General features: G+C 44.2%; 2 protein-coding genes and 1 long non-coding RNA gene across 4 annotated transcripts; 1 reads left to right on the top strand and 2 right to left on the bottom strand.

Annotated features, from left to right (window-relative positions):
- Positions 1 to 208: 208 nt before the first annotated feature.
- LOC106726723 lies at positions 209 to 7,148 on the top strand. 2 transcript variants are annotated; one of them, XR_001362820.1, is made up of 5 exons: positions 209 to 467; positions 2,301 to 2,375; positions 2,474 to 2,521; positions 3,323 to 3,480; positions 5,993 to 7,148. It is a non-coding gene; the product is annotated as an uncharacterized LOC106726723 (long non-coding RNA). The 2 variants fall into 2 exon arrangements; XR_001362819.1 differs by lacking the exon at positions 2,474 to 2,521 and having other exon boundaries at positions 211 to 467.
- A 347-nt stretch (positions 7,149 to 7,495) lies between these two features.
- On the bottom strand, positions 7,496 to 9,162 carry LOC102243278 (uncharacterized protein C2orf78). Its single transcript, XM_014542640.1, has one exon. The coding sequence runs from the start codon at positions 9,149 to 9,151 to the stop codon at positions 7,577 to 7,579; it is 1,575 nt and encodes a 524-aa protein (XP_014398126.1). The 5' UTR covers positions 9,152 to 9,162; the 3' UTR covers positions 7,496 to 7,576.
- Positions 9,163 to 9,849: 687 nt separating this feature from the next.
- Positions 9,850 to 10,767, bottom strand: LOC106726722 (uncharacterized protein C2orf78-like; the record flags this gene model as incomplete). Its single annotated transcript, XM_014542639.1, has 1 exon — positions 9,850 to 10,767. A coding segment is annotated over one exon (912 nt), but the record flags the coding sequence as incomplete, so codon positions are not given.
- Between the last annotated feature and the right edge of the window lie 3,076 nt (positions 10,768 to 13,843).

The following is a 13,843-nucleotide window of genomic DNA, read 5'->3' as shown; positions in this document are numbered from 1 at the left end:
GGGGGGGACTTAACTTTTCACTCCATGGGCTGCAGCATTGAACTCTGCAGGGTCTGTACATGAACTCATGGACCTGTGCTACCGGCCGCCGGCTAAGGAGGGCGCCACAGCCCCTACTAGAGTCCTGTTTACTGATCCCGCCTCTCATTCATCCTGCGCGTGACGTCATCGCCCCCGGCGGCGGCGCGTGCGCGTTAGGCAGGAACCTGGTGAGAGACGCGTGCGCGTTAGGCCGGAGCCTGGTGGGAGTTCTGTGCGCAGTGTCCGTGCAGGAGCTTCCGGTGGAGGATCTTGTTTTGGCTCCACGGAGTTGGGCTGGCGACGTGGGCGCTCTTGGCGTGGGGCGGGCGGTCTCTCGGGGTCCACATGAGCCAATGGCATCGTGCCCACAGCCGCTGGGGCCGGGGACGCGCCTCTTCTGGACGTTCGTCGGCCAAGAAGAAGGGCGGGAACCACATCCCCGAAAGGTAAGGTGGCTTGGCCCCTGGGCGTGGCCCTCCCAGCCCCCAGCCCCTGGTCTGGGCTTCGTCTCTCCGGTCTCTGCCTGTTGGCGTGGCCCCGCGCTCCAGCCTGTCCGCCTTTTGGGAGAGGCCCTGATCCTGTCGCTGCCCCGCCCACAGGAGCTGCAGGGGACCGTCTGCGTTTCTGACTTTTCCATCCTTTAGAAAGCCAGGTCTTGCCACGAGAGGGTTTGTGGTGGGGTCATCTGTAATACGCTCAATAACAATAAATAAAAAATAAATAAAAAGGCAAAAATATATAAAAGCAAGTCCAGGCCATTGCCCTTCGGGTAAAATGCAGAGGGACTGCTTTTAAAGATGGGACTGTCAGTTTTGGGGACACCCATTAATTACCAAAATAGAGTCCCCCTTAATTCCGGAAGTTGTGGTATTTTAAAATGTAATAACTACGACAATTGGGGAAGAAACCCACCAGTACCGCTGAACTTTTCATGGAAAAAGTTGGTTTGTATTGTTTTAACCGAAAAAGGCCACACTGTTGCTTCCTAACGGCTCATCTGAGTGATCATCTTCTCTAGGTTCAAATTACTAATGTGGATCCTTTGCTTAATTTCTTTTTTAAAAAATATTTTTATTAATTTCAGAGAGGAAGGGAAAGGAAGAGAGGAATAGAAACATCAATGATGAGAATCACTGATCTGCTGGCTCCTGCTCGCCACCAACCGTGGCCTGGTTTATAGGCTGAGGGCCAGTGAACCCTTCTTTATTCCTCCAGACCTTCCTTCCTCCACCTCGTGCCTCGTTACGGCCCCTTCGTTTTATCTCCCGGAAGCATTTTGACTTCCAGCTTCTCCCCCAGCATCTTACCCAGAACTTGCCAGAGCCATTGCAGTTAGGTCCTTCCTAGTGCATGTATATCCATCTCTTGTTTCCTTCCAGTCCATTCTTCCCATAACAGATCTTTTTAGTTGGCAAATTGGACCATAGCTCATAATATCCTCAAAACATCAATCACTGAGCCTCCCAGCTGGCGTGGCTCATGGTTGAGCGTCTACCTATGAACCTGGAGGTCAGGCCACGTGCCGGGGTGTGGGCTCGATCCCAGGTGTGGGGTATGGGAGCAACCGATTGGTGATTCTCTCTAATCATTGATGTTTTTCCCTCCCTCTCTAAAATCAATAAAAAAATATATATTTTAAAAAGTAAAAAACTCTTTACCTCGGCCTTTAAGACTCTGTACGCTGTACTGTCTAGAACCCAACCTGCTTCTCCAGCCTCAACTTGTACAACTTTTGCCCTCACTTCCAATGCTTAAGATAGACCGAATCAACCTTTGTTCATTCTAACTCATCCGGCAGAAGTCAACTCAAATATTACTTCTCACTGTGACTCCTAGCATTATTAAGCACAGCTCAGTGTCACGGTTCTATGGGGTTTTCTTTTTACCGTATGAACTGGAAGTTCCCTGCCGATCCAATAATGATGGCATCAGTTGTATGAGGACTGAAAATGAACTGTGAAGTGAAAGAATTGAGTTTAAACTATTTCAGTTAACATCTATGTATTTATGCCTCCTTAGTATTCAGGACCAGGCTAGGTTTTATCGGGGATATAGAAGTTCTGGCCATCTCTGGTGTTAAGCATTCCTCCTTTGTTGAGACCTTTGCACTGTTTGTTGCCTTGTACGTGTTTTCAAGATGGGGAAACAGGAAGAGGGGACGTACAGATAACTGGGTGGGGGTGAATACTGGAGCAGCAGAGCAAAGAGAAGAGGGGACTGAGGAGTCCTCAGTGTGTGCTGGGAGAAAGGCTAAGAGAATTTGGCTAATGTATTAACAGGTGGCAAGACTATCTCCCTGTTGGACGGAGGATGCCTGGGACTCCAACTTTGCTTTCAAAGTTCCTTTGAAAAAGGTAAGCAAAAATTAATTCAATATTCTTTTAGAAATTTGAATTCACCATGTAGAACAGTGATTCTCTATCCCATCACACTCCATTTTCTCTTTTTATAGCATATACTTTGTATTTTGCCTTTTACTGTCCTGAAATGAAATTCATAGGTAAGTACAACCTACTTCCATACTTAGTTTTAAAGAAAAAAAAATCATTGTAATGCTCTATTATACAAGGAAGAAATAAAAGAAGTTATAATTAAGTAGTGTATATTGTATACATTAATGCTATTGACTTCTTACAGTGGAAGATGAGGATTTAGCTTTTTCACACCCATGACACACATACTTCTGTTACCGAATCCTTTTAGTATAGTTGTTTCCCAACTTTTGGTTAAATCAGAAATTCTAAGTTCAAGTTATGTATGAGATAAATACACAGCTCTAAGCCATAGTATACCATGATTATGTTTCCTTTCTTATACTACTTTTGTCTCCCTCATTCTGGTCTCATTTGTCTGTCTCTTTCCCTATGGACTTAATCACCAATTCTTCCTCCACATCTCTAACACCATTGAACATTTCTGTTAATGTGGCTAGGATGCACACATTAGATTCTATTTTTGTGTGAAATCTTTCCTGGAGCCCTCTTGCCTCCATGGTCACATCACCTTCCCCTCTTCTGTCTGCATCAGATCTCCTTCTGCCTCCATTTGATATGGATGCATAGATTGCATTTATGGCTCAGCTCACCCTCATAGTTCAGATAACCTTCCCACCTGAAGACCCTTAATTCACAAAGACCCTTTTTCTAAGTGAAATAGTAATACTTACAGGTTTCAGGGATGAGCACCAGCTGTCTTTGGCTGGCCACTGTCCAGCCTACTACAGGCATAAATACTTATTAAATTGTTGGCACTTAACTACTTAACAAATGGGACTATTTTATTTTGTTTTATTTTTGCATAGGGGTGAGACACCATGGGCTCTGTGGATCTACAATGATTGGGAAACTCCAAGTTAGGAGGCTGTCCCAGTAATCCAGGCAGGAAATGATGGAGACTTGGACTAGAGTGGAAGTGGAGGAAAATGGTCAGAAGTGGACAAGTCCTTGATACAATGTGAAGGTAAGGCAGATGGAATTTGCTGATGATCTGGATGAATGATGGAGAGTGTAAGAGAGGAGTCATATGATTTCAAAGATTTCCGGACTGAGCAACTTGGGAAATGGCATTACCATGAATTGAGATGAAGAAAACTGCATGGATCAGTTGTTTGTTTTGTTTGTGTATATGTTTGGCTGGGGAGGAGGGCAGATGGGAGATGCAGTTTTGTACATGTCTAAAAAAGAAGATAAAAGAAGGAAAGAGGGAATGAAAAGATACACATTCCTGACCAGTGGCTGCCTACAGACTCTCCCCCTGCCCACAGGTCCATTCCCCCTCTCATGGTGGCCAAATGTCCCTCTACCCATGAGCTTTTCAGGTAGCTGTGTTTTGCCTTCTTATTTACACCATGATCCGAGCAAATATAAGCATGAGGTGCCACCTTAGACAGAGGAGACTCAGAAAGCCTTGTCTGACCCAGAGTCCTACGAGGGTAGGGCAGATGGGCTCTGCAGCTCTGCTTTGGGGGACTGATAATTCCAGGGCTGTCACATTTAAAATAATCATGTCAAAGGATGGAGCAGATTTTAAGGAAGATAGAGACAGTGGCATTGTTTTTAATTTCCCCAAACCCTCTCATGGCATTAGATAAATCCAAACTAAACGCCCATGGGTAGCATTTACCAGGAAAGTAGAAGCCCCAAAGTGAGAGGGTGGAGCAGACAACCACCACCGGGCACAGACCTGCCTGGTCTCAGCATCGCACCAGAGGGAGTGTCAGACAGGAGGAAGCATCTGATGGGCGTGAGCACAGGAGGCCTTCACAGTGCCAGCAGTCCTCACCTGAGAGCACTGGGGGCCAAGTTGAGGACAGCAGCTGAGACTGGAAGGGGCTTTTTCCAGTCCCAACCTCAGTAAATTCTTTTTTTTTTTTTAAATATATTTTATTGATTTTCTACAGAGAGGAAGGGAGAGAGATAGAGAGTTAGAAACATCGATGAGAGAGAAACATCGACCAGCTGCCTCCTGCACACCCCCCACCGGGGATGTGCCCGCAACCCAGGCACATGCCCTTGACCGGAATCGAACCCGGGACCCTTGAGTCCGCAGGCCGACGCTCTATCCACTGAGCCAAACCAGTTTTGGCAGTCAGTAAATACTTTGGGGAGATTCAAAAACTGGCCTGCTCCCTCCATCTTTATGAAGTCCTGTTCCGACATTTGACATCATTATATTAATTTTAGATGGTAGTAATGGTTGCACAATATAATGAATGTACTTACTGTGACTGAATTGTATGGTTAAAATGGTAAATTGTGTGTTACACGTATTTTACTGTTGTAAGGAAAGATGAAGGAACTACATAAATCAGCACTAGGTAAAATGATAGAACTCAGCAGAATCAACAATAAAACATTTTCAGAAATAAGAATAAAAATAAGAGTGTATGATCAAAATGGATAATGCCTTAAGGGAAACATGAGAAAAGAATAAAATTTTTAAAAATCAAAAAGAAGATAAAAGGAACTAGAGAAACGACAAATATAAAAATAAGCCCCAATAAAGCAGGACAATACTGAAGAGTAATACAAATACATATGAGGGTTTATTATACCATAAAAGTAACATTTCAGATTAGTGGGACAGACTCATCAATAAATTATTCATATGTGTTGGAGTGTAAATAATTCCTCTGGAAGGATTCACAGCATGGCAAAGTAGTGTCTTTAAGGAAGGAGGGAAATTAGTGGATGGGGAACTTCAGGAAAGGGGTGGATTTTCTTTGAGTACCCTTTGTACCTTTCTAAAGTAATATGATAGGAATCTACCTCTGAAGTGTGACTGCTTGAGTCCAACCCAAGCTCTCCCAATTGCTAGCTCTTCATCTTGGGCAAATACTTGATACTCTTCAAACCTATCTTTTTTTGTGTGTGTGAAATGGGGTGAATAAGTTAGCCTGGTGCTGCCTGGCACAGAATAAACTCTCAATAAATGTAAGTTGCTAGTGGAAACAACTCAGATGTCCATCAAGTGATGAATGGATAAACAAATGTGGTAGAGCCATTCCATAGAATGTTATATAGTCATGAAAAGGAATGAAGTGCTGACTCGTGCTACAACAAGATGGACTTCGACAACGTGCTAAATGAAAGAAGCCAGACACAAAGGTCATATATTATGTTACTTGACATACATGAAATCTCCAGAAAAGACATCTATCCAGGTAGAAAGCAGATTAGTGGTTGCCAGGGCCTGGAGGGAGGAGGAAACAAGGAGTGACTGCTAATGGTTAGGGGGGTTTCTTTTTGGGCTGATGAATATGTTTTGGGTTCGATAATAGTGATGGTTGCACAAGCTTGTGAATGTACTAAAAGTCACTGAATTTACAATTTAAAACTGAATTTTATATAAAGTATGTAAATTATATCTCAAAATTAATTTTTAATGCAAATTAACAAATTACCCATGGTAATGATTACCGTCTCCTTCCCCTTCATTCTCTTTCATGGCCCCCGCCCTCCCCGACCCTCAGTTCCTCCGGCTGCGAAACCCTTTGAACTGACTCCTGCATCCTACGGCTGTTCCAGTGGCAAACCAGTGCACAGGCGCACCTATTACTCTCGCTCCTTGGAAATCCACTCTTCCAACGGATTATTCTCCTTCGCTTCACTTGATGGAGGTGTTTAGACAAGGCAGCATGCGTGGCCCCGGTCATGGAGAAGGCCCTGGCTAGCCCCTCAAGTAAATATTTAGGCTTCTCCTCAAGTTTGGTCTCTTCCACTACTAACTTCCAGAGGCTGTGCTCTGAAAGCCTGGTTGGGTACCTAGAGACACTTGCAAATACTGAGGACCTTGGAGAAAAGCCTCCAATCTAGACTTTGCTCTACCACATGCAATGTGACCTCAGCCCATTGCTGAACCTCATGACTAAAGTGGCACAGTGATACTGACCTTGAATGTTGTCCATTAGTGGGTGTGGTACCTAGGTGTTGAGTAAGTGGGGATTTATATCTCACGCCCTGTTCTGGGTGGGCCTCCTACTGCCGTAGTTCACTTGGCTAGTTATAAGCTGCCTCCAGGATAACTCTCAGCCCTTGCCACTCAATCTGATAGGTTCCACTGATTTGTACTTACCTCTCAACTATAATCATACATGGTAAGGCAACCCAGACCTTTTGGAAATGTGCCCAGTATCTGTTTTCTAAAATACTTACCTGGTGGTCATGAGACATAAGGCCAGCCTCCAGGAGAGACTTTACATTTCTCCTGGCCAACCTAGAGTCATTTTCTGCCATCTTCAACTCTATTCAGATTTTACCCTTTTAACCCTAACCTCAGACCCTGCATCTTCTGCCATTTTCCCCCTTACTGCTTCTTTTTATAAACCCATAACCTCCCCTTTAATCTTTCTGGCCATAGACAAAATTCCCCCAGTTCTTACCCCTTGTCCCTCATTTGCCCATCCAACTACCAATTCTCATGCAGCTTTTGATCCCCACCCCCACCAAGGAAAACCACAGTTAACAGCATCTCAAAACTCAAAAGGCTTCATTAGTCATCTTCTAATTCTATTTTATTATTCAATTTTATTAAGATTTAAAATATATCAGAATACAGCAATTTATATTTATCTACTGTGGGAAAACTGTAGATATCCAGAGTGGCATAAATACTCCTAGCATCACTTATACTGCACAGCCGCAGTATTTAGACATTTCCATTTCTTTTTCCCTCTCAGTGAAAGACTGCACTTTCCCCAAAGAGCATTTGGCAGCATTCTCCTGCTCCAGCTGAGCCTTTCTCTTCATGGCCTCCTGCTCTGGCCTCTGCTCGTTTATGATGGGTGTTGACATTACTGGACCAGAAACACTGGGGTTCCTCCTTGGAATTCGTTGGCAGGCAGAATCCTGCAGTAGATACTGGTTTTGAGGTTTGGGCGGAGTCCAGGGCTTCACAGCAGTGCAACTGGGTTCCCCTTGGAAAGAAGTGTAAGTTGATGTTTTGTAGGGCACCGGCCTAGAAGCATTAGATTGTGGGACACTAGGCTGGATAGGGTTGGTCCAACCTAGTCTGGCTGGGTTGGTCGAATTTTGGCACGCTGGTCTGGCAGGACCTGTCATAGATGCTGTATTGGTGGGGATGAATTGAGTGCAGTAGGTTGAGCCGACATAGAACCAGGACTAGCAGGGTTGGTTGAAGTTGGCAGAGCTGATCTGGCAGGACCTTTCAAAGATGCAGGACTTGGCTGGGATGAATTGACTGTAATAGGTTGAACTGACTTAGAACTTGGCTGGTTAGCCCCAGCGGGCCGACGTGATGCCAGAGACAGTGGCCTGCGAGGAACAGGTCGAGCTTGGGGCTTGTCCAAAGTTGGAAAAATCAAAGGTACCAACTTGACCTTCCTAGGCGGTGGCAGCTCGTATTCAGATGGAGATGAACACTCCTTTTCAGCACTGCCATCTGGTTTCTGGCGTTTGACTGGAGCTTTCTCAGGACCTTTGCCCTCACGAGGGGTATCCAGCCATTGTCTGATAGCTAGGGATGGCTGGGGGCCTTTGGGGTTGCTTGAGTGTCCCAGGGCCCGGGAGGAAGAGAGTTCAGTTTTCTTATCACTCTTCTTCCCCAGGGCATGAAAAACCTGCACAGACTCCAGCATATGCATACCCAGGGAGCTTCGGGGCTTTTTGAAGGTCTCTTGGGTCAGCTGAGGTTGGTTTTTCTTCCATTTCATCTTTGGAATGTTTGGCTTCTCCTCTGCCTTGACTTTGTTCCCTGACTGCTTACTCTCTTCAGTTTTCTTGGGGTTGTTTTCTCTGGTTCTTTTGGCCTTTTCTTGCCCATGGCTCTTGGTTTTGCTGGTCCTGCTGGGGGCAGCTTTCTGAGGTTTGTTAGAATTCTTGGCCCTGTTTTCAGGAGCTCTGTCACTGGCTGCAGCATTGGAAACAGCCACTTCTCCCACGAACATGCCATCTGGGCTCTCAGGCTGGATTTTGACTATGGGAGCACCACTGATCAGCTCAGAGGCTTCATGTTTATTCTTCCTGTCTTGATCAGAGGGAGCATTAATGACACTTGTTTTCTGCACCTTGTTCAAATTGATGGCTCTGGTATCTTTGGTTTGGATCACCTTGGGACCTTTGGATTGATCAAGTGCATCCAAGGAATTTAGGACCACTGGAAGGTGAATATCCTCCACCAGTGTAGCGATGTCTGCAAAGCCATCATTGGGTACAGTCCCATTTTCGAGTGTCCCTTGGTCCTTAAGACTCAGGCTGTTCTTTCCCAGACCAGCGTTTTCCCAACCAGGCTGCTCCTCCTGGCCAAGGGGATCAAAGCAGGCCAGGAGCTGGGGAATGTCGGGGGTTTCTAAAGGGAGCAGTGGAGGATCTTGGTTTTCTGTTGGGATCTGGTAAGCATCCAGAGGCTTTGAAAGCATGGTTTTCATGTCCTCCAAATTCCTATTCTCTTTCTGTTCCTGGCTTGGAGCTGGGGGCAGTGCCAGGTAAATACTAGGACTCCGGGCTGGAGCTGCCATTGAAATGTCCCCAAGCTCAGGTGGTGGGTTGCTGTCAAGCATCTGGATATTGCTGCCATTACAAGACTTGGGGATTTCTGGGGTTTGTGGTAGACAAAATGTTTGGCTTAGAGGTTGCAATCCGAGGGAAGTCTTCATCCCCAGGGAAGTCTCCATCACTACAAACGAATCAAGGAGAAGCCAGTCAGTCCCTGGGCACCACCCATGGGTGCTCCCCTGTCACCACCAATGCAGCAACCATGCTCCTTCCAACAATGGGAAAGGCATTCCTACCAGCTCTTCCTAAAGATCATGGACAGCTCACTGTGCTAGGAGAAAGGAAACAACTGTTGTATTTCTCACTGGGGATCATTGATGTCATTGTTCCATGATATTGTTTTAAAAAGCTAGCATTGTACAAATGGAATCCTTTTAGTTCTCTCCCCTTTCCTGAGGAAATAACAACACTTCACACAATGGAGTAGGGGAGGGAATGGAACTCTTCCTCATGAAATACGTAAGCAAGGGCAGATTTCTAGCCTGCTTGCTTTGGACAAGATCATGGAACACAAGGTCTTAAAACCTGGCATGAATTAAGGAGTGAGGGAAAGTTAAACTGCCACTATCGCAGTAAGAGTTCTGAAATTCCTTCTAAAGACACTGAAGCAATAAATAAGAGAGTCCATGACAGTGTGGTAGTAGAGGGGGACTAGTAGGTAGGGGAGTGAATAGTGTGGGACCCCTTTGTATGCTCTCGCTTTCTCATGCATGTAGCATACATGGCCAATCCAGTTACCACCTTCCCTTCTCTAGTTGTTGTTCCCATAGACTCTGAAAATGGGGAGCACTGACTGAGGGTGGCAGTTACAAAGTCACAGGACTTAAAGTCTACCTGTCTGTGGACTCACCACTTCCTGGGTGACCCGAGTTTTTAATGGTGACCCCGTTCCTCTTCCTTCTTGCTGTTTGAACTCACCTTGAAAACTTGTCTCTGTGATGGGTTGAGCAGGCACAGAGTAGTAGATTGCAGAGGTGGAGGCCGGTGGTATCACACTTGTGGGCTGGACCTCCTTTAGTACCATGACCATTTCTGGTTGAGGGGCAGAGGCCCTGCTCTCTGTGTAAGACACAGAGCCATAGGATTGCAGGTAGGGGCCCCGTTCTGCAGGGAGCAGAGGCCCCAGTGTGCCTTGATTGTAGTAATAGAGCTGACTTCCTTCCTGGTAGGGAAGTGACCAGCTCTGTCCCTGATTTGGAATCTGAGATGATGCCCCATGAACAAGGCTGGCAGAAAGTGATGGATACAGAGGGACCATGTTAGTGGCATCTGAGGTTTTATTGTACTGGGATGCCATCGACATGGAAGAAACAGCTGTGTCCTGGTCAATGACAGTCACTGTGAAGTCTCGGATGGATGAGGACTTCTTTTCAGTGCCTCCTGTGAGCGCCCACTCAAAAATACCAGGATTGGAAGCAGCTGCAGTGGAGATCTGGCTCTGGCCGGTAACTCTAGACAACATAGTTGTGCTAGAATGTTGGTAAAGGTAGGCACTACCCATGAGAGGTTGGAAAGAGGTGCCAGAGACTGATGGTAGGAGCCATGCTGATGTGACTGCTGGAGCAGAGACTCTGGGTGGATTGCAAACACTTACTGTTAGGGAGGCTGTAGTGTTCTCTAAAGGAAGAGAGAGCTGCAGAGGCTTTGAAGTTCCAAGTAAAGGTGGATTTTGGAAATTCTCTGTGGGGAACAAAGAGGGTGATGAAAAATCAAAGAGATTTACTATGTTTGAAGAATAGCATCATCCTAAGATTTTTGCTATCAGAAAGCCTTTAATACAAATACTCACTGAGGTATCAAAAATCAAACAGCTTCCCTAGCTGGTTTGGCGAGCATTAGCCCAATGACTAAAGGGTCCCAGGTTTGATTCCCTCCAAGGGCACATGCCAGGATTGCGGGCTCAATCCTGCCAGTAGGGGGCGTGCAGTAGGCAGCCAATCAATGATTCTCTCTCATCATTGATGATTCTATCTCTATCCCTCTCCCTTCCTCTCTGAAATCAACAAAAATATATTTTTAAAAATCAGACAGCTTATGCTGGTTGTAAGTCCTGGGACAGTTTGCTACTCTTCTGTATTAACTGCCTGTGCTCCCAACATGAGCAAAAATGTGCAGAAGACCCAAGTGGTGTGGTTCATACATTCTCTAGATCAGAGGCAATCACTCCATGTCCTATCTTTCCCTTGAACCTGCACTAGTATTAATTTGAGTGCTCTTTCCTAGAATTGAAGCATTTTAGAACCAGGATTCTTTAGGGAACCTGCATCCTAACATTCTCATTTTATGAGTTAGGAAACTAAGGCTCAGATAGACTTCTTCAAATTCTCTCATTGTGTTGATATTATTACCGCGTTACATAACCTATGTATCCTGACTCCATTGCCAGAGCTCTGCTCTGAGCATTACACTGCCACAAACTGGGAGCAATGGGGCTTCTAGTATAGATGTGGGGGTTTGTCCATGGAAAACAGTACAGCTATTGCCACTGTAATCTTCAGTGCCTCGTGCTGCCTGCAAGTTCACATGCTATTCCCTGAAACTCACATGTAGCTCAGTGCAGTTGGTAAATTTGAAGTGTCATTCTTACCCTCTTTAAGCCTGATTTCTTTTTTCTTTTTTTTTCTTTTTTGTCTGATTTTTTTAAAATTAAATCTTTATTGTTCAGATTATTACAGTTGTTCCTCTTTTTTCCCCCCATAGCTCCCCTCCATCCGGTTCCCACCCCACCCTCTGCCCTTACACACCGCCCCCACTGTCCTAATCCATAGGTGTACGATTTTTTTCCAGAAGCCTGATTTCTGATCCTACCTCAAAATGGCTATCTGAGAATGAGTTTCTCAAGCGCTTTATGAAAGAAAAACACTGAAATTCTCTGAGCTTTGGCTACTCGTGATGAAGTCATTATAATAATAACAGTAATAATTCATATATGAGTAAATGTTATATTACATATGATATATAGGGAAGAAGGTATAAGTTCTGGAAAGACAACGAAAAATGTTGAACAACATGTCACAGAACTAAAAATATACCAGGTGTACCGGTTAATAATGCGGATTTTTTTCAATCGATGGAGTTACACATATGTTGATATATATGCGATTTGATATGTATGCTATTTTGTATTGACAAGCTTCAAAACTTCATATATCACATTTTCTGAAGGTGTTAACATAGATATTTTTACACTGAAAAATGTCAAATTTCGTGCTAAAAAAAACATTTGTGGGAAGTTTTAATTCATTATTTTGAAGAAAAGTGCTGCTGAATACTTTGGGAAGGTTATTGTGAACATGCTTCATCTCAAGATACTTTTGAACGCTGGTTTAAATGCTTTAAAAGTGATGATTTCGATCTGAAAGACAAAGAACATCCAGATCAACCAAAAAAGTTTGAAGACCAACAATTACAAGCATTATTGGATGAAGATGTGTGTCAAACTCAAAAACAACTTGCAGAAAGATTAAACATTGCTCAGCAATCATTTTTCGATCATTTACAAACAATGGGAAAGATTTTAAAGGAAGGAAAATGGTTGCTGCATCAACTGAACAAAAGACAAATGGAAAACCGAAAAGTCATCAGTAAAATGTGGCTTCAACCACACGAAAGAAAGTCTTTTTTGCATCAAATTTGTGACTGGCGATGAAATATGGATTTATTTTGAGAATCCCAAACGCACAGAATCATGGGTTGATCCAGGTCAACCATCAACATCGACTGCAAGGCCAAATCACTTCGGAAAGAAAATAATGCTCTGCGTTTGGTGGGATCAGGAAGGTGTGGTGTATTATGAGCTTCTAAAACCAGGTGAAACCATTAATACTGATTGCTACCAACAACAAATAATCAATTTGAACCATGCTTTGATAGTGAAATGACCAGAATGTGCCAGAAAACATGGCAAAGTAGTTTTGCTTCATGATGATGCATCGTCACACACTTCAAAACAGCTAAAGACATGTTAAAAGATCTTGCCTGGGAAGTGTTAACCCACCCGCTGTGTTCACCAGACCTTGCTCCTTCAGATTACTACTTGTTCCGAAGGATCGCACAGGCACTTCCTGAGCAGCACTTCAAAACTTACGAAGTGGAAAATTGGGTCTCTGAATGGTTTGTCTCAAAACAAGAAAAGTTCTGTTGGGGCAGTATCCACAAGTTACCTGAAAGATGGGAGAAATGTGTAGCTAGCAATGGACATTACTTTGAATAAAGCACTTTTGATATTTCTCTTAAAATTATCATGTTTTCTTTGATTACAAAATCCACATCATTAACCAATACACCTAGTATATGGACATTAATGAAAATTGGGGCATGTAGCAAACATCAAAACATCAAAATTTACTAATAAATGAAGTTCTGTTTTCTATATGCAGTGTTATTCAAGTGAATATTGCCTATTCTATTTTCATGAATACTATTAACCAAAAAATAGCCCACAATAGATGGTGATTTTGAATTAATCCCTAGCCATTACATGTGGTCAGAGAAGCTATATCACTAAAAATTTCATAACAAGTAAAATGCAATAAATGTGGATGTTATAGGTAGCCTTAATATATGTAGACAAAACATTAAAAACTGGTATAAAGCAGAGAGCAATCTACTGATAATAGAGGGATATGCAAATTGTCTGGGATGCCATCACAGTAACAGTAACTACCAGCAGGCTGCCTGGGGCAACCAGGTTGGCAGGGGGGTTAGTGAGGGATGACCAAACGACTGAACGGAAGGTTGTGAGGGGCAAACAGGCCAGCAGAGGGGGGCAGTTAGGGGCAACCAGGCCGGCAAGGGGGGCAGTAGGAGTG

This window comes from Myotis brandtii, unplaced genomic scaffold (assembly GCF_000412655.1).
Source record: "Myotis brandtii unplaced genomic scaffold, ASM41265v1 scaffold3091, whole genome shotgun sequence".
Classification (NCBI taxonomy): Eukaryota; Metazoa; Chordata; class Mammalia; order Chiroptera; family Vespertilionidae; genus Myotis; species Myotis brandtii.
Note: the sequence above shows the minus strand (reverse complement) of the source record. Positions and strands in the feature narration are given on the sequence as shown.